At 35.7% G+C, this 25751-nt stretch overlaps 1 protein-coding gene across 9 annotated transcripts in view; it reads right to left on the bottom strand.

The window, feature by feature from the left end:
* The window catches only part of Rfx3 (regulatory factor X3), a 252369-nt gene that overhangs the window by 220836 nt on the left and 5782 nt on the right, over window positions 1–25751 (bottom strand). For 2 of the 9 annotated variants that reach the window (XM_036208635.1, XM_036208703.1), the window contains exon 2: window positions 4906–4998. The exons of 5 other annotated variants lie outside the window; for them this stretch is intronic. In XM_036208635.1, the coding sequence (XP_036064528.1) occupies window positions 4906–4975 (70 nt within the window). In that variant the 5' untranslated portion in view covers window positions 4976–4998. Of the gene's footprint in view, window positions 1–4905; window positions 4999–13032; window positions 13209–25751 lie in introns of those variants that run through there. 2 more of the 9 variants (XM_036208660.1, XM_036208673.1) reach the window with 2 other exon arrangements.

Genomic DNA, 25751 nt, shown 5'->3' on the forward strand with positions numbered 1-25751 from the left:
AAACTCTTTTATCTGGGCTCCATTTTCTTAGGGAGAGTTTATGATCAGAAACATGCTTACCAAACACACAGAAGAGCACAAAGCTCCACATATAAACACAAATTTAAAAGGGAATCTTCCTTTAGAAATATCCAAGTATATGCCTTCTCTACTAAAGATCAACTGTGCCAATCAATTCAAGACATACATACTGGTACCCTTCCTTACCCTGGCAATTAATTGGGTGGCAAAATCACCAGTGAACATAAGATTGGCTTAAAGTAGAAATGTTACATTTTTCTTTGAGTTTTACTTTGCCATGTGCTTAACTCAGTAAATTACTTAACATCTTAACATGCTATTTATATATTTAACCATTTACCTAATATTTTCTAGGACCGATCTTCTCAACTTAAAAATGACATGATGAATAGGTTTGCAACTTGTTCTAAAGCCTTACCCAGATGTCTCATGAATGAATTTGATCGGTTTTAGAAAGCAATATTCAACATATCTGTACTCCTGGGACAACCCATTATAATGCATATTGGTGTTTCTGGAGAGGAATAAATCAATATTTCAATTATAGGTAAAAACCATTAAGTAGTCTCATCTTATTTACTTCAGGTTTGACAATCAAATTAGTGTACCTGGAACTGAGTGGAACATGGAGATTTTCAGATCATTTTAATATGAAAAGTGAATAGTAAAGAATCTACAATCTCAGTACCCATCTCATTTGGAGAGTTAATGTGAAGATTATAGGAGTTTAATGAGATACTGACACCTAGTATCTGTTAAAGATCAACGTTATGAAATGTTAACTAGTTAGCACATAAGATGAAAGACTATCCAAGATAGTTGATGGGAGTATTGCCTCGGCCTCATTCTTGACTAATTTTTGGTCCCTCCTGTATTCTTTATCCTTTTTTTTTTTTAATATATAGTATCATTTATTTTTTAAGACTTTAAAAATGTTTGTCTGCATATATGTAAGTGCACCACATGCATATCTGGTGCCAAGGAGGACAAGATGGGAGTTGGATCCCCCGGAACAGGAGTTATAAAGAGTTGAGAACTGCCATATGGGTGCTGGAACTGAACTTGGGTCCTCTGTGTGAGTAGCATCTCTCCAGCTCCAACATGAAGTTTCTTTTACATAACAAAGGAATTTCAGTACTAAATCTCAAATGTACTCATAGTTTTTAATCTTAATGTACTTGTAGTGGTTTGAAAGACAATGGTCCCCAAAGGGAGCGGCACTATTAGGAGATGTGCCCTTATTGGAGAAATGTGTCGCTGTGGGGGCAGACTTTAGGGTCTCTTTTTTTCAAGCTTCCCTCAATGTGACATTCAGCCAACTTCCACTGACTCTTGTAGCCAGCTCCATGTCTGCCTGCACACTGTCATGCTCCCTGTCATGATGATAATGGACTGAAGCTCTGAAACTTTAAGCCACCACCTCAATTAAATGTTTTCTTTCTAAGAGTTGCCATGGTCATGGTGTCTCTTCACAGCAATAAAAAACCCTAATAATATCTAAGAAAATAATTTACACATCCCTATAAATTGCACATTTCATTCTCAGTCACGAGCACGAAAGGAATATGGCATCATTTTTCCAAGTAATTGTCATTATGATTAAAGAAGAACTGAATAACTAATTTTTTTAGTCTTGAAGACATAGTAGGCATATCTGAAACATCTGTCTGCCTACTCCAGAGCTTAGAGACTTTTAAAGGAGGGTCTTCTTTATGACAAAATAAAACTGCCTTTTCTATAACTTAAGGTTGTTCTATATAGGTCTAGTTTTCAAGGAAATTAATTCTTTTTTCTCCATAGTATTATGGCACTATATTGATTTTAGAAAACATATCATAACAATAAGAGAAATGCAAATAACTTGGAGTATAAATTTGAGTCACCCACATTAAGAAGCCATGCCTGTGGTGCAAATATTTGCTCACTCCTATCAAAAGCATTTTGCTGTCATTTTGGGGGCTCTCCCAATCACTCCCTGTCCAGAACAGACTGGAGAAAAAAAATCACAGAATAGTACCACCTAGGGAGGTTTAGCTGTGCATGCTAAACTAAAAGCTCATTAACTAGTTTCAGAAAAACAGATGTCACTGCCTTCTTAGAACATAAACTCCAGACACATATTCAATTTGTACAATGAATTGAGTCTAAACAATTGAATTAAATTTGAGTCTAAATAGCTATGTTTAACTTGAATTTGTGTTTACAATTAACTCTTATTAAATTCCATGACGGTTTTGAAGAACCATTGATTTTAAGATTTCTTCCTTTGTTTGTAGATAAGAAACTTCATAGATTATTACAATACAGTAAGAATTAAATGTTTGTTTTGTATATCATGAAAACCCAACTTGAAACTTACATATGAAAGACTCTACAAGTCTTTGATTGAAGAAGGAAACAGAGTCATATCACAATCCTCAGCTACATCATTGACTTAAGAACTGCATTACTTGAATTGTGTTTCTTCACCTGTCAATGCTTCCCCATTTACGTCAAGGAGACAATGGCTGCACCATAAACTGACCAACCAGGGCAAGTTAGTATAAATACTACACATGCACACCCACACACGCATGAGCGCGCACGCGCACACCAAACAGACAAAAAACTCTTGTAAATTATGGCCTACTATGTAAATGAGCTACATTATAACTGCTGACCTACATACAAACTTGCTTCCTTTGCTCCATTCCCCCTTCCTTATAACTTTATTCATCTCATATACAACAGAGGAGATTGATGCTACAACAACTAACGCAGCTCTAAATATCAGAGACAAAGGAAAGTGGTGTAAGGAGAAAGACACATGAGGTTGTTCTCTGCTGCTTCCTCGACTACTTTCCAGAGGAAAAGTCCTGCCGCACACTCACTGGTCTATTTCCTTTAGGTTCTCTCTAAAACTATTCTGCAATCACTTTTTAACACTATACTGTGAAGACCCTTTCACAAATTCACCTAAGTTCGTATAATTATTAGATATGCAATGTCTATAGTCAGATACTCTCAATTATGAAAATCAGTAAGTAAAATGAGTATCAGATTGATTGGATTAACAACCTTAATGGTTTGAAAAATACAAGAAAATTGCAATATTTCCTAGGAAACTATCTGAAAGAAAGAGCTAGTACTTTAAATATACTTTGATAAAATTATAGCTCTTAAATTATAACTCCTACACATAAATGCATAGTTATGTTTCAAATCATGTTGTGAGGGCTTAGACACAAAATTAATCACCATTCTGAAAACCTCATTGTGACCTTAAATCCATGAGAAAATTTTGAGAAATGCACTGGGGAAGTTTTGATGCATTTACATTTACAGAAACAGTTTGAAATGGAGGCTATCACATCAGAATATACAACTGCAATCCCAGCGATACCAGTATTTGGGAGGCAGAGACAAAGCTCTTCTTGTCTCACTGTCTGTATGTCTGTCTCTGATTCTGTCTAACTCATTCTCTTTCTCCTCCTTTCCCCCCTCTCCTCTCTCCCCTCTCCTCTCCCCGTCTCCTCTCTCCCCCTCTTCCTCTCCCCTCTCCCCTCTTCCTCTCCCCTCCTCCTCCTCCTCCTCCTCCTCCTCCTCTTCTTCTCCTTCTTCTTCTTCTTCTTCTTCTTCTTCTTCTTCTTCTTCTTCTTCTTCTTCTTCTTCTTCTCCTCCTCCTCCTCCTCCTCCTCCTCCTCCTCCTCCTCCTCCTCCTCCTCCTCCTCCTCCTTCTTCTTTCTCTCTCTCTCTCTCTCTCTCTCTCTCTCTCTCTCTCTCTCTCTCTCCCCACACACACACACACACACACACACACACATCAACACATCTTCCACTGGATATATATGTTCATAAGACTATGAAATAAACTTGAAAGGGTAGCTTTTAAAGACTAATTGAAATGGTAGTATAGCTCAGAAATAGGCCACTTGCTTAGCCCATGAGAGACACTAGATCTGATCCACATCACAGCAAAAGCAAGCATACTAGAGGTCAGAGAATTTGCTCAGAGTACAGCTCAGAGCATTTGCCAAGCGTGCATGGTTCAATAACCAGCACCATAGGGGAAATGTAAACTACATTAAAATCATTAAGACATATTTAATTACTAGATCATTGGATCGCCTACTAAAAGGTAAACCATATAATTACTTGAAAATATCAATTTTAATTGTTTATGTTTCATTTAAAAAAAGAAATGGAAAATAATATTTTATCAACTTCAAAGGACTGGCAATTGAATTTCAACCATTTGGAAAGATAAGAAAACAGCTGAATGCAAACACCATCTCAGAGACCAATGATAAACAACTTCTAAGTGCTCAGACACTGAGCTTGTCCCCCAACAACCACACATCCCTCCCAGCTCGTTTCTTGTTTCTGAATGCCAAAAGAAAGGCTCTCTTTAAAGAACTGTTTGCAATGAAAGCAAAGGTTCACATAAGCAAACTGTAGCAACAAACCCATTATTGAGTGAAGGAGTTATGATATCATCAGAAACATGTTAGCCAATTAGTCACCAAATAGTCAATAGCCACTGCTCCAAGTGCCATCATGTCATTGTCTGAAATTTCAGAAAGTGACTGCTATTTGTCTACCTTTCAGTAAATTCTGATATGTGCACAACATCTGGTAATTTAACTAGTATAGAAATGCAGAGAGTATGTACAACTGTTTGGCTACCATTTTAGGATACCCAATCCAGACATCATGGAGGGTGACACATGGGTACCAAAGCAATGAGAAAAGACTGTATCTTCTATATTTGGTCCCAAACTGCTCTAAGCTTGAAAAGTACTTGATTATCTCATATATAAGGGTGTGGATGCTTTCTCATTGTTTTCCTATAAACTCTGAGTGATAGCTATATGAGTTTTTAATACAGCATGCCTTTATTCCTACCTGAGACAGCTGGAGGTGACAGAGGGGCTAGGTGATAGACAGCAGAGAGAAGTTCTCTTATAGTTTCCATAGCACCACGGACAAACAGGTTTCCTGAAGCATTTAAAAGAATTACATAATACAATCTAATGTCGCTAGTACATATAGTTGTGAAAGAATAAAGCCCCTCATCATATTCACTGCCAATCACTAAGAAAAGCATATTCCAAAATTTTAAATATACACTTTTGAAAAATTTCACACACGATATGCTATATATGACAGATTGAAGTAGTCTACTCTTTGTGTTTCTCTATGTTATATAGGGACATAGAGGACATGTGATCAAGTTGCACCTGGTCTTCCAACCAGCCAAATTCAAGGGATTCTTTTCATAAAACTCCAGTAATACCAAGAGCTCAAACATAGTCAGAGAACAATTAGATTAACATAAAAATTCTTTAAAATATCTTTAAACTGTTATTTTAAATTACTGCACTTGATGATAAATACCACTATATGTCTCAATTATTTAAAAGTACTCTTTGTATGACTAAAATCTCTATTTTTTAAAATATCTAATTAAACCAAAAAGGATACTGGTTTTGATTTTACAGAGAACAAATGGGAATATGTTTTAATGAACTGGAATTCAAAGAGTAAAAATGTTTTAATTATCAGAAAAATATATAAATGAGAAAAAATAAGAAAAGGAGATTTCTTAAATGTGTACTTTACAATGTGAAGAGGAAAGAACAATTCTGAAAATCATTCTGCTAACTTTCTGTATTTAAAGAAATAGAAATGAGAAAAGATTATCATGCTGTGGGATGTTCTCTATGCTATGAATGTGTTGCTCTGGTTGGTTAATAAATAAAGTGCTGATTGGCCAGTAACCAGGCAGAAAGTATAGGTGGGACAAAGAGAAAGGAGAATTCTGGGAACAGGAAGGCTGAGTGAGGAGACACTACCAGCCACAGCCATGGAAAGTGAGATGTAAAGTACCCGTAAGCCACGAGTTACATGGCAACATATACATTAATAGAAATGGGTTAATTTAAGATATAAGAACTAGATAGCAAGAAGCCTGAACCATTAGGCCAAACAGTTTAAATAATATAAGTGTCTGTGTGTTTATCTGAGTCTGAGTGGCTGCCAGCCCAAGCGGGACTGGAGAGAATTCCAGCTACATTAACAGATAATACATACTAGCTCAAATCATAAAATAAATATTATTTCTTGGACATAAGGAAGCAAAGCCAACATGAACAGGCCATAAAGCTAAAAACATTAGTAAAATACACATAATATGCAATTTTATGAAAAAACAAAACAAAACACTTTCAAGCTAGGGTTTTACTATATAGACTAGGATGGCCTCAGATTCACAAAGATCACCCTGCCCCTACCTTCTAAGAGCTAGGATTAAAGGTGTGTGTAATGTACTCTTTCAGTTTTGTTTTTGAAAGGATTTTCTGGTTCATGGTAGAAAAACAGAAAAGGTTATTTTGAAACACTGATCTTTTTTCTAATAGAATCAACTTACAGTGACAGGGACAGTACAACACACACTTATATATCTGTTTACACCTCTTCAGACTATTTTTGTGGACCTACATTGGTTCCATGATATCACAGGTCAGTTTAGCATAGTGTGTATCTTATAATCAACTATAAACAGCAACACAGTTTTCTAGCATGATTTAGTTTTGTTTTCATTTTCCTTAAAGGTAGAAGTGACATTAAGTGACAGTTGCCATAAATTTTTATATTGGTCCATTAAACTTGGAAAAATAACAAAGCAAACAGGCACAGCTGAGTCTATATGAACAGGCAGCAAATCTAAATACACATATTTAGGACTAACTAAAGACAAGGCTCACAAAATAATCACAGGTGTCTGTGTATCTAGAGGATTACAAGCCGGATTCAGCAAAATGAAATCATCTATTCTAATTAATACATCCACTTTCTCAAGAAGAACTGGACAATTTAAACTCTATTATCAGATATGCCTGTTACACTGTGACTGTTTTCTGAAATGAACTTTATTGTATATATTATAAATGAAGTAAGTACATGTTTCACAATGACTTTAAACAACATAATTGCTAATTATACAGGTATATAACTACATATTTATTTATCTATGCATAAGAGCCAAAGCTGGTGGACAACTCCAAGGAAACAGTATCTTCATGATACAACAGGACTGAAAAACATATGAACTCACAGAGACTGATAGCATGCACAAGTCCTATACAGGTTCAAACCAGGCAAAATTCTAGCACTGAGAAGGGAAAGTAGACACAAATTCCCATCCCTAACCAAGAGCCTATTTGCAACTGATACCTGCTAAGAAAGGAAAATCAGTTTTCTCCAATTCAGTGACACCAAATACATCCCATACTCCATGGAAGGCCAACACAAGACAGATTCCATGGTTTTTGTTTTGTTTTGTTTTTGTGTCGGGGTATGCTTTTTCTTTTGGTATTTTGAGAGAGAGCGAGCATGTACACACAAACATAAGCTGGATGGGTAAGGAGGTAGGATAGATATGGGAGGAGTTGGGGAAGAGAAAAGAATATTATCAAAATATGTTACATGAAAAGTTTCAAATAAAACATTAATTTTTAAAGTTTCCAATTATAAAACATTCTGAATTTAGTATTTTTAACAGTGCTTCATTCTTTAAAATGGAATTAAAGAGTTCAACAATATAAGCATACAAATTGTTCTTGAGAAAAAAATTACTTGTGGTCTACAGAAACCACAAGTAACGGCTAGTGGCTTTACTGCAGACAGTATTTCCTAACATTAAGTGTTGTTTGCCCTGGCTTAGGGTAAATTTGCCTTATCCATGTATTCTTCACTTGATAACCACATCCAAGACCTTTGCTTTTCCTTAAACACAGGCAGGAATTACATCCCTCATAAATATGAAGTCAGATAGTCATTGCTTATAAATAGTTTAATTCCCATTAGCTACTTCTATTATATTTCAAGCCATTTGTATTCTTTTGAATACTACCTTCTCATTTAATCAAATACCTTCATCACATTTATAACAGAATATGGCACTAACAATAGAATATAGAAAAACATAAATGAGTTTTATTAAATTAACTACAAGAAAAAGTTGAACGTTCTTTAAACTAGACCAAACTGTACCAAAGGTAACCAATCTATTTACTATGCCTCCAAGGCTGCTTTAATTCTTTTTTTTTTGTGTGTTTTGTTTGTTTTTCGAGACAGGGTTTCTCTGTGTAGATTTGCGCCTTTCCTGGAACTCACTTGGTAGTCCAGGCTGGCCTCGAACTCAGAGATCTGCCTGCCTCTGCCTCCCCGAGTGCTGGGATTAAAAGTGTGCGCCATCACCGCCTGGCATAAGATAATGAATTTTTTTATCTATTCATTTTTTTTTGGGGGGGGGGGGTTCGAGACAGGGTTTCCCTGTGTAGCTTTGTGCCTTTTCCTGGAGCTCACTTGGTAGCCCAGGCTGGCCTCGACTACTTTAATTCTTAACAGCAATTCTGATCACTGTCAATTCTCTTACTTCAACATAAGATGCTAAACCTAGCCAGTGTAGGCACATCTTCACTTAGTTTTCACATCGAAAAACAATGTTGCAGAGAGGCTCACTATACATATTTACATGTGTAGAGAAAGGCCTCATTGTACCTATTTACCAAAATAACAGAAGTATGCTCTGTCCTTTGAAATTCTATCAAAATCGTGAATAGGCTAACATTTAACATGTTAGCATTCACTTTCCGGTTCTTATAATTTTTAAAAATGTGGACCCAAGATGTAGACAAGAGAAGTCACTTTATACATTAATTTTTTACTACTAAGCAGTACTGAAATGAATTAATATATCATACATCTCTTTGAAAACAATGTTTTTATGAAGTCTAGTATAGCAGGAATCTTAGACAGTCATTAATAAAATCAAACCTGAGCCAGTTATTGGGGTGAATGCTGGATAATCAGAGAAGCAGAACAAGCCACAGCTACCTCACCTTGCCAACTTCTCAGCTGATCTTGTTTCCTCAGATTGGAAACCTCTGTGTCCTCATCTGAATAGGTCTCAGCTGAACTGCTCAAAAGCCTGAATGCTTAACCAGCCAAATGCTTCTAGTTTCTAGTCCTCACGCCTTATATATCTTTCTTGTTTTGCCATCATTCCCTGGGATTAAAGGCGTGAGTCACCGAGTCTGGTTGTTTCCATTGTGACCTTGAACTCACAGAGATCCAGAGGGATTTCTGTCTCTGGAATGCTAGGATTAAAGGCGTGAGTGCCACCATTTTCTAGCTTTCTGTATCTAGTAGCTGTCTGTTCTCTGACCCCAAAGAAATTTATTAGGGTGCACAATATTTTGGGGAACACAATACCACCACATTCTAGGTCTGTGGTATTATTTTCAGTAATTGCTCTCTCCTGAAATACTTTCCTCACATCTTACATGACAGTGATGAGACACAATACAAATGACAATATCAGGACTGGAAGTTAGCTCGTGGTTAAGGGCACTGACTGCTCTTCCAGAGGGTCCATATTAATTTCTGAGTGGCTCACAAATGTCTATAACTCCTGTCCCAGGGATCCAACACCTTCTTCTGGCTTCCACAGGCACTGCATGTACATGGTGCACAGACATATATGAAGGTAAAACACCCATACAAATAAAATAAAAAGTAGAAAAATTGTATTTAAAAAAAGAATATTATCACTTTTCAAATTAACTAGATGGACACAAGTTCTTTTTATTCTTAGTTCATTTATTTTTTACTTATCTTTCATTTTATAGCTCTATAGAGTACACAGCATCCCCATTTTTACATTTTTAAAAACTTGGAATCAAAGGAATATTTATTTATACAATTAGCTACCAAACAACAAACTGGGGCTTAAGTTAAAGTTTTTTATTAAAAAGAAACTAGGCCTCACATTCTTCTCTTTGAATTATATAAGGTAGCAAAACTCATCCAACTTGGGCCAGATATTTACTAAGCTGAAAACTCAACTTGTACGTAACAGAATTAATCCTGGGTGTCTCACATAGCTTAGTTTGGGTCTTTGTGGGAATTACACAGTTCCATACAGATACAACAGCTTTCTATTAATATTGTAAATTCTGACAAATCAATTTTGCATACATCAATTTCATACTAAGCCAGTGTTTGTGTCTTCAATAGTGAAGTGTAATTTGGTATTCACAGAATTTTCTACACAGTGGTTGTCCCATACTTGATAGTGTAGAAGATACAAAGAAACAGGAATTGGTAGGTACACTGTGTGTTTTCCAAACAGAAACATTACTAAGTTAACAAGAGCCATAGAAGATAAAAATTTTGTCTAGTAAAAGCAAACAATTCATTATTGTGAATGGGATGCTTAAAGTTCAAGTACTGAACTCCCTACTCTTACTGGAGAGTAGAACTCCAGCCTTTGACAGCAATAACCTGTAGATATACACACATGCTAATACTCCTGATTTGTTCATTTTTGTGTGTGTGTGTCAGCATTTGGAAGACTGTTAAAGTGTAAGTTGTAGTAAAGACTAGCAATAACAATAAAGTACAGAAATTAGTTGTGTGTGACCTATTATATTTCATTTTAAAACTTATTAAAACGGCTAAACTGGCTTGAAATAATGAACATTTAGATTACATAAATAACATAGTGATGGGGCTTCTAAAGTGTGAGTTGTGCTTGGGGGTTGGGAGGGGGTAATGCTTACTTGAAGCCATACTGCTCCCTAGATCTATATCCCTCAAAGTAAATTGTCTAGTAGAACACTAGTGTGATCTCAGATGCTCATTGTAAGACATCTCAGTGGGAAAATCCCCTGTTGGTGAGCTCCTTCCTAGATGGATGCTAAGGAAGCATACTATTTAGCCACTGATAAACATTTCTCCCAAAAGCAAATTTATTGTTAAAAAATGGCTTATCCTATACCATTTACTCTAAGCTGTAAGCTTGCTTAAGAGGTTGATTTTACCTTTAGCTGAAACTGTGTGTTTTCTCATCTGCTTTGGGCAGCTGTCAAGTAATCAGAGTAAGCAGTACCATTTTAATAAGGAAGTCTTTTAATGAACTAGAATAGGTCACAAATACCTAATTTCTGCTCTTTACTGTAATTGCTAGTCTTCACTACAACTGCCACTTTACAGTCTTCCAAATCTGACACACAGATGAACAAGTCAGGGGGATTAGCATGTGTGTATATTTACAGCTTATTGCTGTCAAAGGCTGGAGCTCTACAATCCACACCAACAGCTCTATGAGACTCTTTCTTTGATGGAAGTATCCTTCTTCAGACTGTGAATATATTTGAATTAAGTTCCTTTTCATAGCAACATTAGTAAACACACATTGACTAAAAAGAAAGATTGCTGAGAAGTTAGAGCAGTACATCTGTAGACAAACCACAGTGCTTTTCCTATCACTGTAAAAGATTAAATACTTTACTTCTTTATTGTTTCATTAGTAAATTCTGCTTCAATTGGTTTATAACCTCAAAACAGTTCAAATAAGCTGTCTTTTTAATATTTTGAAATTTTTAAAATGATCAGTTTTATATGAATGTTCAATTACATCACAACATAAAATGACAGGGAATTACAGTAAAAATAAAAATAGAATGTCAAAAAGAGAGAAAGCATAAATATCATGATATTTTTATTTTTAAAAGGGTTATGAGGATTATCTGGCTCTGATTCTAATTTAAGTTTATGATAATGTCCTTTTAAAAACTTTCTCCTGAAAACTTTAGATAATTCTTGTAACTTTTGTTTTATTATGGGCATATTATTAATCTATGACTCTTAAATTTGGGTATCACTATTGCTATGGTAATATCAAAAGTCCTATGCCCAAACAGTAATAGTTTTATTAGAAGTTTGCCCATGTTTGAAAAGCTAAGCTTCCCTAAATCAAACTAGCTTGCTGTGAAAAGAAAACCATGACAACTGTTTGTACCTCCTGCTTTATTATTACATCCGGCCCAGTCACTCTTAGAAATTCAATCTATTATGGTTGCTAGGAGTCTGTTGCTGTGCAACCTAAAAGGGTATGCTGTGCTTTCAGGCCAAGCAGTGCTAATAAACCTGTAGGCTTCTCTCTGTGGGGCTGACCAGTGTGTTTAAAGGGCTTAATACTTTTCAAGAGTGATTGGCCCACAATTCAAGACACATCCTATTAAAAACAAGTCACACCGAGAGATTTCTAACAAAGAGACAAAATGATAAATATACACAAATATTCAAAATGTATCCTCAGAACCCCTAACTAATTTGGTAAAACAAACAGAGATTATGATCTACATTTCAATTATACCATCTACCACCCCAGGTTTTTCTTTCCATATAGTCCATAAAAGGGTATAATAAATATAAACGAACTCAGCAAGTTTTGGTGGGGGTGGGGCTGTAGAACAGTGCCAAGTTTGATTTTTCAAAATCTATTATAAGACCAACAATAGGAAGGTAAACTTAGCAAGTCAATAGATACAAAAGTAGTAGCAATGAAATTATTTTTTTAAAAATTCTAAATTTCACTTTACTGGAAAAACATTTTTGTTTCTCTATTCATCTCAGTGGATCAGCAATGTTTTTACATAATTCAAGAATCTATGGTACCCTATCACAAAATTTCTATAGTTTTAAGATATGCTGAGTAAATTATTCACACAACTCTCACTGCATTAGAAACTGTTTTATTTAAATTTAGAAGTAAATGTATATTAGACAAAGGAATCATGGAATCTAAACAGTTGTGAGAAGCACACTGAGAAGTGGCATCGAGTAGGGAAGCCCTACTGCCACCTTTCAAAGAGGAAACTGCACCACTTATGCATTTACAAACATTAGGCCCTTTTTCATAAAGCAGTGGGAGAAAAAGGTAAAGGTGTAGTATCATAAAATACCAAAGACTGTACAAGAAAAGATAAGTAACAACAACCCAACTTTTAAAAATGTATCCAGGATTTTCCATTGACATTCTAGTTTAATATTGCCTGCAATTTTTCAAGCTGAAAAATCAATTTGGAAAACTTCCGACGGGCCCTTTCTCCGTCTTCATCACAACCTTTAGCCCTTCTCCTGACATTAGAGCTGGCAACACTGCCATCTGTCAACACCTACCTTCCTCACTTTCAAAGAGCATGGGTAGCTCCCAGAATTACTTTCATTTCTTCTCATTGCACTCCATAGGAGCAGGAGGAAAGGAAACAAGCTCAGAGTATCCAGAAGCAACAAACAGGAGACCATCAGAACAACCATCCCAAAACAAAGACAGTGAATCCAAAAGGAGAGCTCAAGGAGACTGAAATGCAAAGTCTGACCAAAGAACTCTGCCTGAGCCAAAGAGGACGGGCTAAGATTCAGAACTGGCATTTGTAAATGAAGCCAACGTGAACGCAGAGCAATAAGCACTGTCAGCCCGGAAAGTGTGACAGAAACAACAACCACCAGAAAGAGAGTACTGGAGAGAGGGCAGGTGGGAAGATGCATGGACATTCACTTTACAGAGGTGAAGCCAAAGAAAACCAAGAGAAAAGCCTATATTCAATGACTTTATATTCCTTGTGTCATTCTTACTTCCTAATAAAGGTGCAACAACTCAGAAAAATCCTCCTTTTCAGGATTCAGGGATGTCAGTAGACACATGATGTAAAAACCAAGTACAGACTCTAGTTAATTTCCCAAAAAAAAATAACTGGAATACTTTCTAATGCTCATGCCTAACAAATTTTTATTTAATTCTAAAGCTGAAGACACTGTTGATATGAAAATATTTCTGAAGCAATTTTAATGTTGGTTTCATAGTTAAGATCAAAACAATAAAATACATAAATTATAGACATACATACATAGTAACCAATAGTTATTAAAGCCACATTTGACTTGGAAACATATTATTCAAAGAGCATGTATTGGCAAATTATTAAGTTCCAAAGTAGTTATTTAACACTTGGTCAATTATTTGACAAATATAATACACTGTTCCAATCTGCTCAGAAAAAAAAAAAAAAACTGATCTAATAAAAGTAAACTTCTAAATTAGGTGTACGATATTTTGAAGTTTAGGATCTTGTTAAGTAAAATTAATTAAAAGACAACAGGATAAAAAAATAAGTGAAGGTATATATGTAACATTCTAAGTCTGGCTGGAGAGTGTTTTCTGGTACTCATTGGTCCTTGTCTCCTTGAGGCTGTACAGCTGCTATGTGAAGTATGACATCCTTAAAGGAAACGAAGCCATGAAAGTTTAGGAAACATGCTGAGCTATGCAATTCTGCCTTCTCTTATAAATCCTGGATTTGTCACCCTATCTACTCAAATACCTACCTTTCTACTTTTACTTCCTATATATATCCTCAGTAAATGTTAAACAGAACTAAGTTCTAAATAGAGAACTATCTGCCTTTGACACATCACATAATCAATGACTTGAAAGTAACAATTCATCTCAGTACTAATTATAACTTTGAAACTATAAGAGAAAAAAGACATCCCAAGGGACATACATACAAGGTTTCTCCTTTCTTCTGACAGTGGTGAGAACTGAACCCAATGTTTCCTTTCATATAAAACAATGTTTCCTCAGTTTGCTTCTTCAAATTATTTCACCAGGACACACATGGTAGATGAAAATAACCTATTCTCTCAAGTTGTCCTTTTTTCCTCCACAGCATGCAGTGGCATGTACATTCGTAGGCACATACACACCATATATTTAGCTCATATTAAATATATGTACCATGCGCAAAAAAATAGCCTCAAACATGAAGCTGTGTATTTCACAATGGCAAATAATGCTGAATACTTTCCAATGAGTTGAAAAGGAAAATATGATTTTGACATGAGCACACTGAAAATTCTACACTTAAAATATCAAAATGACAATCATTAGTCAAAATAGCAAAATTCAAGACAATATGCCTTCACCAGTAACTTTTATTTATCTAAATAATCCTTTCTCTATTGGCATATCCAAAGTTTTATAAATAAATTTAGCTCATGAATGTAACTATAGATGAGCTATGGTGCCTATACCATACAAGCAATGATATTAAAGTTTTAGGACAGGAGTGATACTTTTAAAATAGAATCCATCATAAAGGTTTTTTCCACGTTAAAGCTACACATAAGCAAATTCAGAGGACAACTAATCAAGCTGTAGTCTGGCCAAGTCTATTCATTACAATTTTTATATTTTCTCCTTTGCACGTGAGTTCTGTTCAAGTATTTAGAATACATTTTAGCAATAGTTACAGGTTTAGGTTTTTAAGAAGAATCAATCTTAAACTTGGATGCCTGAAGGATTTATTTTCCAAGTCTCTCAAGTGCTTATTTCTTTAAAATCCTGTATTTCTAGTCAGTAACCACAGACAAAAAATTTTTTTTCAGATAAAGACATATAAAAATTTAAAACAAAAGTCTAACTCAAAAAGCAGAATATGCCATGAGAACAAATGGGAGAAAAAAATAGAACTGATAATATAGCAAAAAGGCTAACATCAATCAATCACTCATCCATAGTCTAACACACACACAGTCATATTTGAAGAAACACCCGAAGACTCACCACTGTAGCATCTTTGTTCAAATGTCTTCAAAGTCTGCATTGCCCTGTTTAACACAGACAGTTCTCCACCCCCTCATCTGTCTCTACACTCCCTCCTCACCTGATTCCTCTCCACAGAATTAAGAACCAACTACTAGAATCCATTTCCCTTTATTTTCTTCCTCCTTTCCCTTCAGTTGTTTGATAACTCTTCCAGGGCAGAGGCCTAATCCATTTTGCTCACTGCTGTATCTACAGTAGTTCACTTCTTGGTTCGTTCTATGTCAATTGCTCAATAAATGCATGGATGTAAAGAGTGGAAATGAGGGTAGAGAAATGAGTCAATAAGTGAGCTGGAGGACCAGAGTCTAGATCTGCAGAACCCATGTAAACCAAAGGGCACAGTAGTCCACCCTGACAATCCCAGTGATGGCAAAACCCTAGACACTCAAGGCCCACCTACCCAGCCAAAGGTCAGGCCAATAAGACCCTGTCTCAAACAAAAGGTAGAAGGTGTCTCAGGAATGACCTCAGAGGTTGTTCTCTTACCTTCAAACTCACTACAACACATGCACCCACACCCACACACAAATGCACATTTTACACACATATTTTTAATTTTTAAATTACAGAGTCTAGTAAAGAGGCTAGAGCGATAGTTCAGAGGGTAAAGAACTTGCCTTACTAGTGTATGGCTAGAGTTAGGATCTCAAAATTCATGTAAAATACAGGCAGGCATACTCTGCCTGCAATTCCAGCAGTGGAGAGGCAGAGGCAGAGGCAGGGGGATCCCCTGGGAGGACTGCTAACTTGGCTGGCTGGTTACCACCATTAGAGCACAAGGTAAAGTGAGAGACACTGCTTCTACAAAGTGGAAAAACAATAGACAAAGACACCCAACACCCATACTGAACCTTGGGTCTCCACATGCGCACACACGCATACATGGCACCTCACAAACAACATTCACATTCATAAAATAGTAATAATGAACATGGATGTATACTTTAAAACCTGTTATATAAATTTGAGTTCCTCCTAAAATCAGTAGTAACTTAGCAAAATTACCACCTAAAGTGATGGTACATGATGAAAATATACTGACCAAAAACGGGGGGCTTTTAAATTACTGCTTCACATAAAACAAAGATTGCTCTTGATTTAAACTCTGTATAGGTTTCATGGCTGATAACTTTCCATAATACAATCTTACTTTAAATGCCACAGCTGCGTCCCAGGCGTGACTACTGTAAGAACTCCATTCTGAGTTCAGTAGTTACCCCATTCATGGCAATGGTACTCAAGCCCTATTGCTTCTACAGTTTAACATCCTAATGGACACAGTCAAGATGGGCAGCAAAGAGAAAAACACAAGAAATGTAGAGTATTCAGTGTAGTTTCCCAAAAGGCAAAATCCCCAAATTCCCCCAATCCCTCATATGATAAGCAGAATTAGAACTACATGCACCTACTACAACCAAATTTGATGAAGCATTCAACTGCCAATACTACATTGCCAAGATGCTACAGAAAACCTACAGGCAGATGGAATTCATATGTGCATATAGAGTAAGGGAACAAAATGCCATTTGAAAAGATAAAAGAGACTTAAAGTCAACGCAAATATACTGTTAACTAAGTAGTATTGCATTTAACAAAATGACAAAATTACTTCATTTATGCATTAAATGTATTTTGCACAAAAACAAGTAAATATATGCAATGATACTCATAAAATGTACTGTTCTAATGGTAATTAAACTTTTTAGATATAATAAGAGATAAAATAGTTGATTACAGAATGCAATCTGAGGCTTAATCAACAAATTAATGATTGATTTCTTCTACTAGCAAAGAACACTAGTTCTGATACTGAATTTATATACATAACCAAATACATAATCTTTGCCCTCAAGAAGCTTACAATTTGAAAATGTCAAACATTTATAAACAAAACTATAAAACACAATTCCTAATTAGTACCCTGGAAAACAAGTTTGTTATAAGTAAGTCCATTAAGTTGGAGATCACTCTTAACCTTACCTAAGAGAAACTTAATTTGGTAAATGCACTCTAGGAAAATAAAGACTGAGAACAAAATGTTAAGAGAACAGGAGCAGCAAGGCACAATTCAGGAGACCATGCTGGGGCAGTGCAAGCAACTCTCCCTTACTTGCTCACTTCTAAGTCAAACAGCGATTTTATATGCATCATACAATGGGGCCTTCCAAACATTCTTTCAAGGCTGAACTGTCAGGTCTATTTCAGACTTGAAGTCTTCCCAAGGGTTAAAGTCCTGGTCAGTAGTGGAGGCTGGATTTCTAACCCAGGTGTGCTCATTTCAAGATTCACATTCTTAATCAGTTCCTAGTGCAGCTGAGCCAGGCTGGCTGGAGATATGGAACTACAGAGTAGAGTAGTAAAATAGATGAAATGCATATGAGACTACAACCTCCAGTCAGCCAAAGCTAAGCAGTTTTGTGGCAAAATGTAGAATGGAATAAATACTTTTTAATTATTCTAGTAAATAGGCAGAGAGGAAACTTAAAACAGTGGTTCTCAATCTGTGTGTCATGACCTGGTCACATCTCAGATTCCTAGCCTATCAGATATTTACATTACAATTCATATAGTAGCAAAATTAAAGTTATGAAGTTGCAATGAAATAATTTTATGGTGGGGTGTCACACCATGAGGAGCTGTTTTAAAGAGTCACAGCACTAGGAATGTTGAGAACCACTGCTCTAAAAGATTCTGACCCAGAGAAATATAAACCTTTGTTTTAAAAATAAAAATTGTTAAAAGACACATTAATATAAATATACACTAATGTGAGTATATATCAGTTGAAGCAAACAAACATAACTCAGGGCATAAATGCATAGTATAAGAGCACATTTCCTGTTTAGACTCTCCTTCTGTATACACAACAGATTCAACAGTCTAATATGTACTCTATTAATTTATCCTCTATATTCGGATTTCGATTCGCTGCCTGAAAGGATTTGGCACTCTCTTCATCTGTATTATACTTTTAACACTTCTATTTTCCATTATATGGCCCAGTAAATATACTATCAACAAAAACACATTTAAATGTAAACATAAATTGTTCTGACCACTTTCCACAAAACAAGATCATCAAATAAGCACAAAGCAGCACTATGCACTCTATTCTGAGTCCCACTTAATTCATATGAAATTGTACTGTTTTAAACCTCAGAGAGTAAGAATTGGGAACTTTCCAACAAAAATGCAAGAGCTAACTAATATTTCATCATACCTTTGTTTACCATATCTCCTTTTATATTGAAGTTGAGAATAAATCCACAGGGAACAGTTTTACAAGAAGGTCTGTCTATGGGGATTTACCTTGTTAAGAGCAAGTGACAAATGGTTTTCCCCCATAGGAAGCCTGCTCTTGCTTTATATAAATGTATCTTTCAGATTTGGTGCCACAAATTAGACTGCAGAGAAATCAGGCTGTGCTGGAAAGTTCACTTGTCAACCTTCTTGGTAAATCTTAGATGGACTGCTTCACATAACTAACACGCAAATTATTCACCTTTATCACAAAAAGGAGAGCAAATTCAGTTTAAGCTTGAGGTCAAAGATTTACTACTAATTCTACATCAGGGAGGCATGGAGAGTAATTCAAAGTCTTGGTAATTACTTATTCCAGCCATACTAGTCTCATACTATTGATTGGTAAACAAAAATATTCTTCCAAAAACTAAAGTTACAAAATTAAATATGATATAATAGCATGGCTGAATGTGTTGCTTCCCATTGCTATGGAGTTAAGGGCAGGGAATTCACATATTCATTCTTTTGGTGTGCTCATTCTTATTGAAGAGTACTGCAGCACCTTTAAAGCCCAGCTTGGCAAGTCTCGGCTTGTGTGAACTCTATCAAGTGTCAATTAGTTCACTTTGGCTTCACTACAGAGTAACCCACAAGAATAAGCATTTCCATTTTTTAAATTAACAAACTGATTTTCATACTAGTCCTCAGAATGATTAGAATCAGTAGAAGAGCTGGGGGGTAACTTGTGGCAGAGCAGATGCTAAGTGGATGAGATCCTGGACTCCATTTTCATTTGCAAAAGTGAAAATGTACACACCAAGCCTGAGCATTTCATATCAAAAAATTTAGAAATGACAGGGACAAAAGTGTAGCTTTCAATACTGTATTTTCATTTATTGTACAACCTTTAAAGGGTTTTAAAGGTTATTAATTAAATTTACTTCTAAATAACTACAAAACAGAACAATGAAATGATTCTTATACCCAAACTTACAGTTGGAAAATTTTTAAAGTACTTGAATTTAGAATGTAGAATTATAAATGTTTGCATTCTCTAGAAAAATAGGGAAATTATAAACTAAAAGAAGAACAGAATTGTAAAAGCATCACACTTGTGGTGTTTGCCTGTAAGGAAAGTTTTGCACTTGCTATATGAAATGTATCAGAGTGAAGTGTATGAGCTTCATCATAGAAGTCATTTACCCTCAGTTTTCTTATCTCTAAAGCAAGTGGGAGACAGGGAAAGGGTTCATCTAAATAACCTCCACAGTGCACATAAAATGTAAGCCCTCTGACTTTAAGATGAAGAAGATATCCTAATTATGTCCCTAGTGGAACTGGCATATGTATGTCATTTGAGAACACATGCATCTGTATTGAGAGTCATTCGTCTCTTGTCTTCATCTAGGAAAATGACAGCACAACAGCTAAGCTAAGACAGGGACTCAAGTTGAGCATAAAGAAGGCATTCATCATACGGCATTTGAGGATCGAGACAAAACTTTGATATCTTTGACATATTCCAAAACATAAACATCTGAAGAAAATATATTTATAGTACATATACAATATACTAGTTTCCCAAATGTACAGTTTTAAATATAAGATAACCAGAGAGTCCAATTGAAGATGTGAATTTTGATTATTTTATATACTAATATTGTATTCTTTTATAATAATAAAAACAAGATGTTGACGCAACATCTTAAGCTGCTCCTTTTCTATACATAACTTCTAGAAAGTTAAGTTTTATATAACAAAAAAATCAAGGTATCAAAGTCTTATCATAAATATTTGTGAAAAAAAATTAAAAGTGGTCGCACACATACACACACACACACACACACACACACACACACAAATCCTAAGGGGTCCCTTCCTCACCTCCTACTAGTTAAAATTCAATCTATAACTATAGACATATCTATCTGTAGATACCTCAATTCAACTGATTATTTCACTGTTCACAATGATTTATTCACCTACCTTTGTTTAATCTTTACTTATAATTTTTCTACTAATTTCATTCAGTTTTCATTACCTCCTATGGTTTTATCCTGTCATATGCCCAAGCATTATTCATCATTTTGTAGCCTTCTATAATTTGAAACATTAAAACTATATTCACATAACATACAATTTTGTATCTAACATATTCCATTTCTTTATTTTCTTTTCAAAATATATCTTAATAGAAATCTAAACTAGTTCACAATTCCTAAATTAACTGAAATAATAATGGCACCAAATACTCAACTTATATAAATCCTTTATTAAACAACTGATAAAGATTAAAAACTTACATACTGAAATATCTAAATATGTCTTACATTCTGATAAAATGTTTTACAATCAAATACTAGTGGCATTATTAGATTTGCTGTATATGGCAAACTGGGAATCACATACAGCCCTGAAATGACACCTTTTTTTCTGTCTATATTTTAGTGTTTCCAATTACACAATCCCACTCCCACTTACTCTCATTTTTACTCCATTTCTACAGACCAAAGTGGTGTTCTGGGCATGGGGTGCCACCTATGGGCATCATTTCAAATGTCTGCAAACCATAGGGTAAACTATAACTTCCAAAGTTTTTATATAATGTATCCAAGGGAAATTCCAGACAGCAATGGAAATTGACGTAAGCACAACTTTATGAAAAGGCTTAGACTGTGTACGAAAGAAATCTTACTTTACTGCTATATTATAGGACTACAAGAAAAAAGGTGAGCTGGGTATCAGGATGAAAACACCAGCCTTCTCTCACAAGCTACTCTGATCATCACCTCCAGTCCATGGTCACTTGCATTTCTTTAAACTCCAAATAAAATAAAATACTCATGCAAACTAACATTAATCAAAAATTCTCTTTCTAAATGCAAAGATAAAAGAATCACACCTCACTTGGAAGGTAGATGGCCCAAGTCTCTGCTCAGAGATAAAGCCACATTATCACAGTCACTTATTCAATATTATCTAAAAGTTTCAAAACTTCCAACACTCAGCAAACTTCTGAAGCTCAGAATGATGGAATGTTAATCCAGCAACATAATGTTGAACCCAGTTTAACTGAAATGAACTGTACTTTTTGTCTTTATCTACTCTGGCACATGTAGCCATTAGCCAAAGTGGCCTCTGAAAAATCACCACACAATGGGAAGCACTAATAAAAACTTGCAAACCTCACACAGAGGTCACCTGGAGAACCTACCATATCCCCTAAATCCTCTGCCTCAAGAGAACAACCAGAACAGTGTGGTGATGGGCAGTTCCTAGTGTGACTCCACGATGATGACAATGCAGAAGACAGAAGGAGAGAACAATGACAACCTTCTTCAGCCCTCAACAAAATGTGCATTGAAATAACTTCCTAAATGTGCACATGATATACGCACACATAAAAGAGTATCTGAGCTAAATTCCTTTTTTTTTGTTGGGGGGGGGGGGTTGAAACAGGGTTTCTCTGTGTAGCTTTTCCTAGAACTTGCTTTGTAGACCAGGCTGGCCTCGAACTCACAGATATCCACCTGCCTCTGCCTCCTGAGTGCTGGGATTAAAGGTATGCGCCACCACTGCCTGACGCTAAATTCCATTTTTACAAGCATCTTAAAAATGTGATTCTGTAAGACAAGACATTGAGAGATATGACACATAATCACAAAAATCAAATTTTTTTATTTTTTTATATATTTAATATATATAAAATATATTCTCCACACCACATTAAAATACATGCTGTAAGTACATTTAAAATTATAAAGGAGATGTCCAGATTGCTAGTATAATAGTTTGGCTTTATTAATAACCCTAAGGATGACATTTTATTAAAACTCATCAAAATTTTCATCAGCCATAAACAGAAACTAATAAGTAGAAGGCTGATGTTAAAAATGTCAGCACAATAAAGGCAGAGGAAAAGGTTACATTTTGTTATCAAAGATATATCCACAAATACATCTATACAAAGGAAAGTTATAAAGACACAGATTAAAAAATAACTTACAAATAAGTGTGATGGCACACCTTTAGTCCTAGCACTTGGGAGGCTGAGGCAGAATATTCAAGAGTTCAATGCCAGCTTATGCTTAAAAAAAAAAAAAAAAAAAAGAATCACACATGAACATTCCTAAAGCACAATTGCTGGCTCATGAAAAAGAATTTTTTTAATCTAATAATTTTTAATTCAATAATTTTGTACTAATGAACAAAAATTTCAGATACTTTATCTTGAAGATAAATGAAATAATTTAATGAAATGCAATAAACATTTTAGTAAAGTAATAAAATATTGATCCTTAAGAAGTATATGTACTCTACACAATGCTGCAGCAGAAGAGGAACAAGATCCTAAAGAAACCATACTGCTGTAGCCACTTCTGACCCCCACCTCCCCAGACTCTGACCCCCTATAACATCTACCCCAACCAGGGATTCACAATGCAGTAAAATATGGGAAATATACAAGTTACCAGTACTTAACAAGAGAAATGAGATGTGATCTCTAAATGTGCATGTTTCTTCTTCCCTTTAGCATCATTCCCATTCTTCCACAGTTACAACAGGAAAGCAAAGATATTTTTCAAGACAGGCTCCCTTTGCAGCCCTGTCTCCAACTTGTAATCCTCCTGTCTGAACTTCCTGGGGGTTTGGATCCAGGGATGGGCCACAGTACATAGCTTGAAGAAACCCTACAAGCACAGAATCTCTAAACTGATTGGCATAGTAAAATACACTATACAAACTCAGAGGACAGAATATCACATTCATTTTAGGAATAATACTTATATGAAATATACACAAATGTTATTAAGCATACAAATCCAAATGAGACCCAGAAACTTTAATCTGCTTTTATTAACCAATTGAAATATCAAAACAACTTTTAAATAATAAGAATTACAATTTCTTTATCTTCCAGACACTTCCCTATATAAGCTGGTAAGAGATGTGATACAGCAGAATATATGCTCTTTCATAAGTACAAAAATGTTTCCTGCCTTAGCGCCTGCCTCTCCCCACACCCTCCCACCCTGTCCTCTGTCTATCCACACACTGGGGAAATTGTGTCCTGTTTTAAATATCTCACTGGTGAGCAACAGGAGCCCCAACTGTCAGACACTTGTCTGGCACACATACTTAGAGAAGCTAGTTCCAGCAGGAGCTCAAGCTGTGAGGCTCAGCTCACTCCTATGTGGGTGAGGAAATCAGAGTACTTGGCCACCACTCTCTAAAGAAATTACCAAAATGGTAGAACTCCCAGACCTTGCTATAGGCATAGCCATTGCATTATCACTGGGTTCTGGGTTTTCTTTGTTGCTCTCCAAAAGACAGAGAGAGACAGAGACAGAGAGACAGAGAGAGACTGAGACAGAGAGAAACAGGCCTACAAGTAAGTAGCAGCATGCTAGAGTTTGAGGCCACAGATAAACCACACACCAATTCCTGGTTCCATGTCACTGGCATGCTTCCTCTTCCCAGGCTAATCTTGACATGGATTCATAGGTTGCAAAGACTTTTGGAGATCACATAGTCTTACTGTTCATCTTACAGCTGAAGAAACTGAACTCACATAGTTTATGTAACTAGCCTACACTTTCAGTCAGCAGCAAACTGGGTACCTTTGTCCTCTTCTTCACGCTCATCTGGTCACACTCTTGGAGCCCTTTGCTTCTGAGTCCAGTAACATTCTTTCCTTTCTTCTCTATCATTGCTGAATGTATCTGTGGCCTCTCACTTTTACTCAGGCCTGTTGTCCCACTGTTTTAATGTTCCTGGTTAAGCTTCTATTATCCCATACTTACATTTTGCCTAAGCAGGAAATGTAAGAACCCTTGGGAATCCCTGACCAGGCACTATAAAACAAAGGCAAGCAGTATTGGCTGGCTATAACTGCTTCTATAAAAGAAAGAATACTGGCGTTAAGAGTCATCATAGGTATTATTGGTAAATGTACAAACATATTAATTTTGGATTAGCCTGAACATTTCACCCTTAAGTACTTTGCCAGAGGCCAAAACACACCCAGAAGAAAACATTTCCCCACCACCATAATAGTGTTTCTTTGTATAGCAGCCTGGCTGTCCTGAACTCAATTTAGACTTTGTAGAATAGGATGACCTTGAACTCACAAAGATCCACCTGCCTCTGCCTCCTAAGGGTTTGGGATTAAAGGCATGTGTCACCACACCCAGGGTAAGAAATCTTTTTTAAAAAAACAACATTCAGATCACATCACTCATAAAATAATGTTACATTTCTGTTCAAGAAGGTAGAAATCCTCAAAAAGAAAACAGACATTTGGAAGTAGTACAGTATATTCATTTTTAAGTCACATTTCCTAGCCTTCTTCAAGGCTCCTTTGAAAATCTATCACATTTGAACTGAGCAGAGTAGCAAGGCACAGGTAATCACCACACCCACAAGACTGAGGCAGGAGGATCATGAGTTTAAGGCTGGCCTGGAATACACAGAGAGAACAAATAAATCCTATTTCCAGTTTAAGATTCAGGACAATTTAAATAACTCTAAAGTGAGAAAAATACTTTACTACTAGTCAAATTGCTCAGAAAAACGAAATACAGTTAGTTATTCAATATAACTATCGGACAGCACCGTTACATGTGGCAGCCAACTTGAAAATGTTATTTCAAACTTTTTAACACATAAAGAGAACAAAAGATAGCATTTTCTTGTGTAATATTTCATATTTAAGTTATCCTGGTTATGTTCTAAAGTTATTTTACTACATAAGTAGCAGTTAGTAAACTATTCATCAATGCTAAACAAGGGTATCAGTGGTAAACTCATGTATCCCCCTTAGTAAAGGTGTTAAGTGGCACATTATAAGATTGTAGAATAATTGCTAATGAATTCATTTTTTAAAACTGTCTAGACTATTTACTGTCACTACATAGTAAAGATTGCATGCAGCATGAAGTTGATGAAGAGAACTCCAGATATTTCAAATACATTAATATGTAACATA

Source organism: Onychomys torridus, chromosome 1, assembly GCF_903995425.1.
Source record: "Onychomys torridus chromosome 1, mOncTor1.1, whole genome shotgun sequence".
Taxonomy (NCBI): domain Eukaryota; kingdom Metazoa; phylum Chordata; class Mammalia; order Rodentia; family Cricetidae; genus Onychomys; species Onychomys torridus.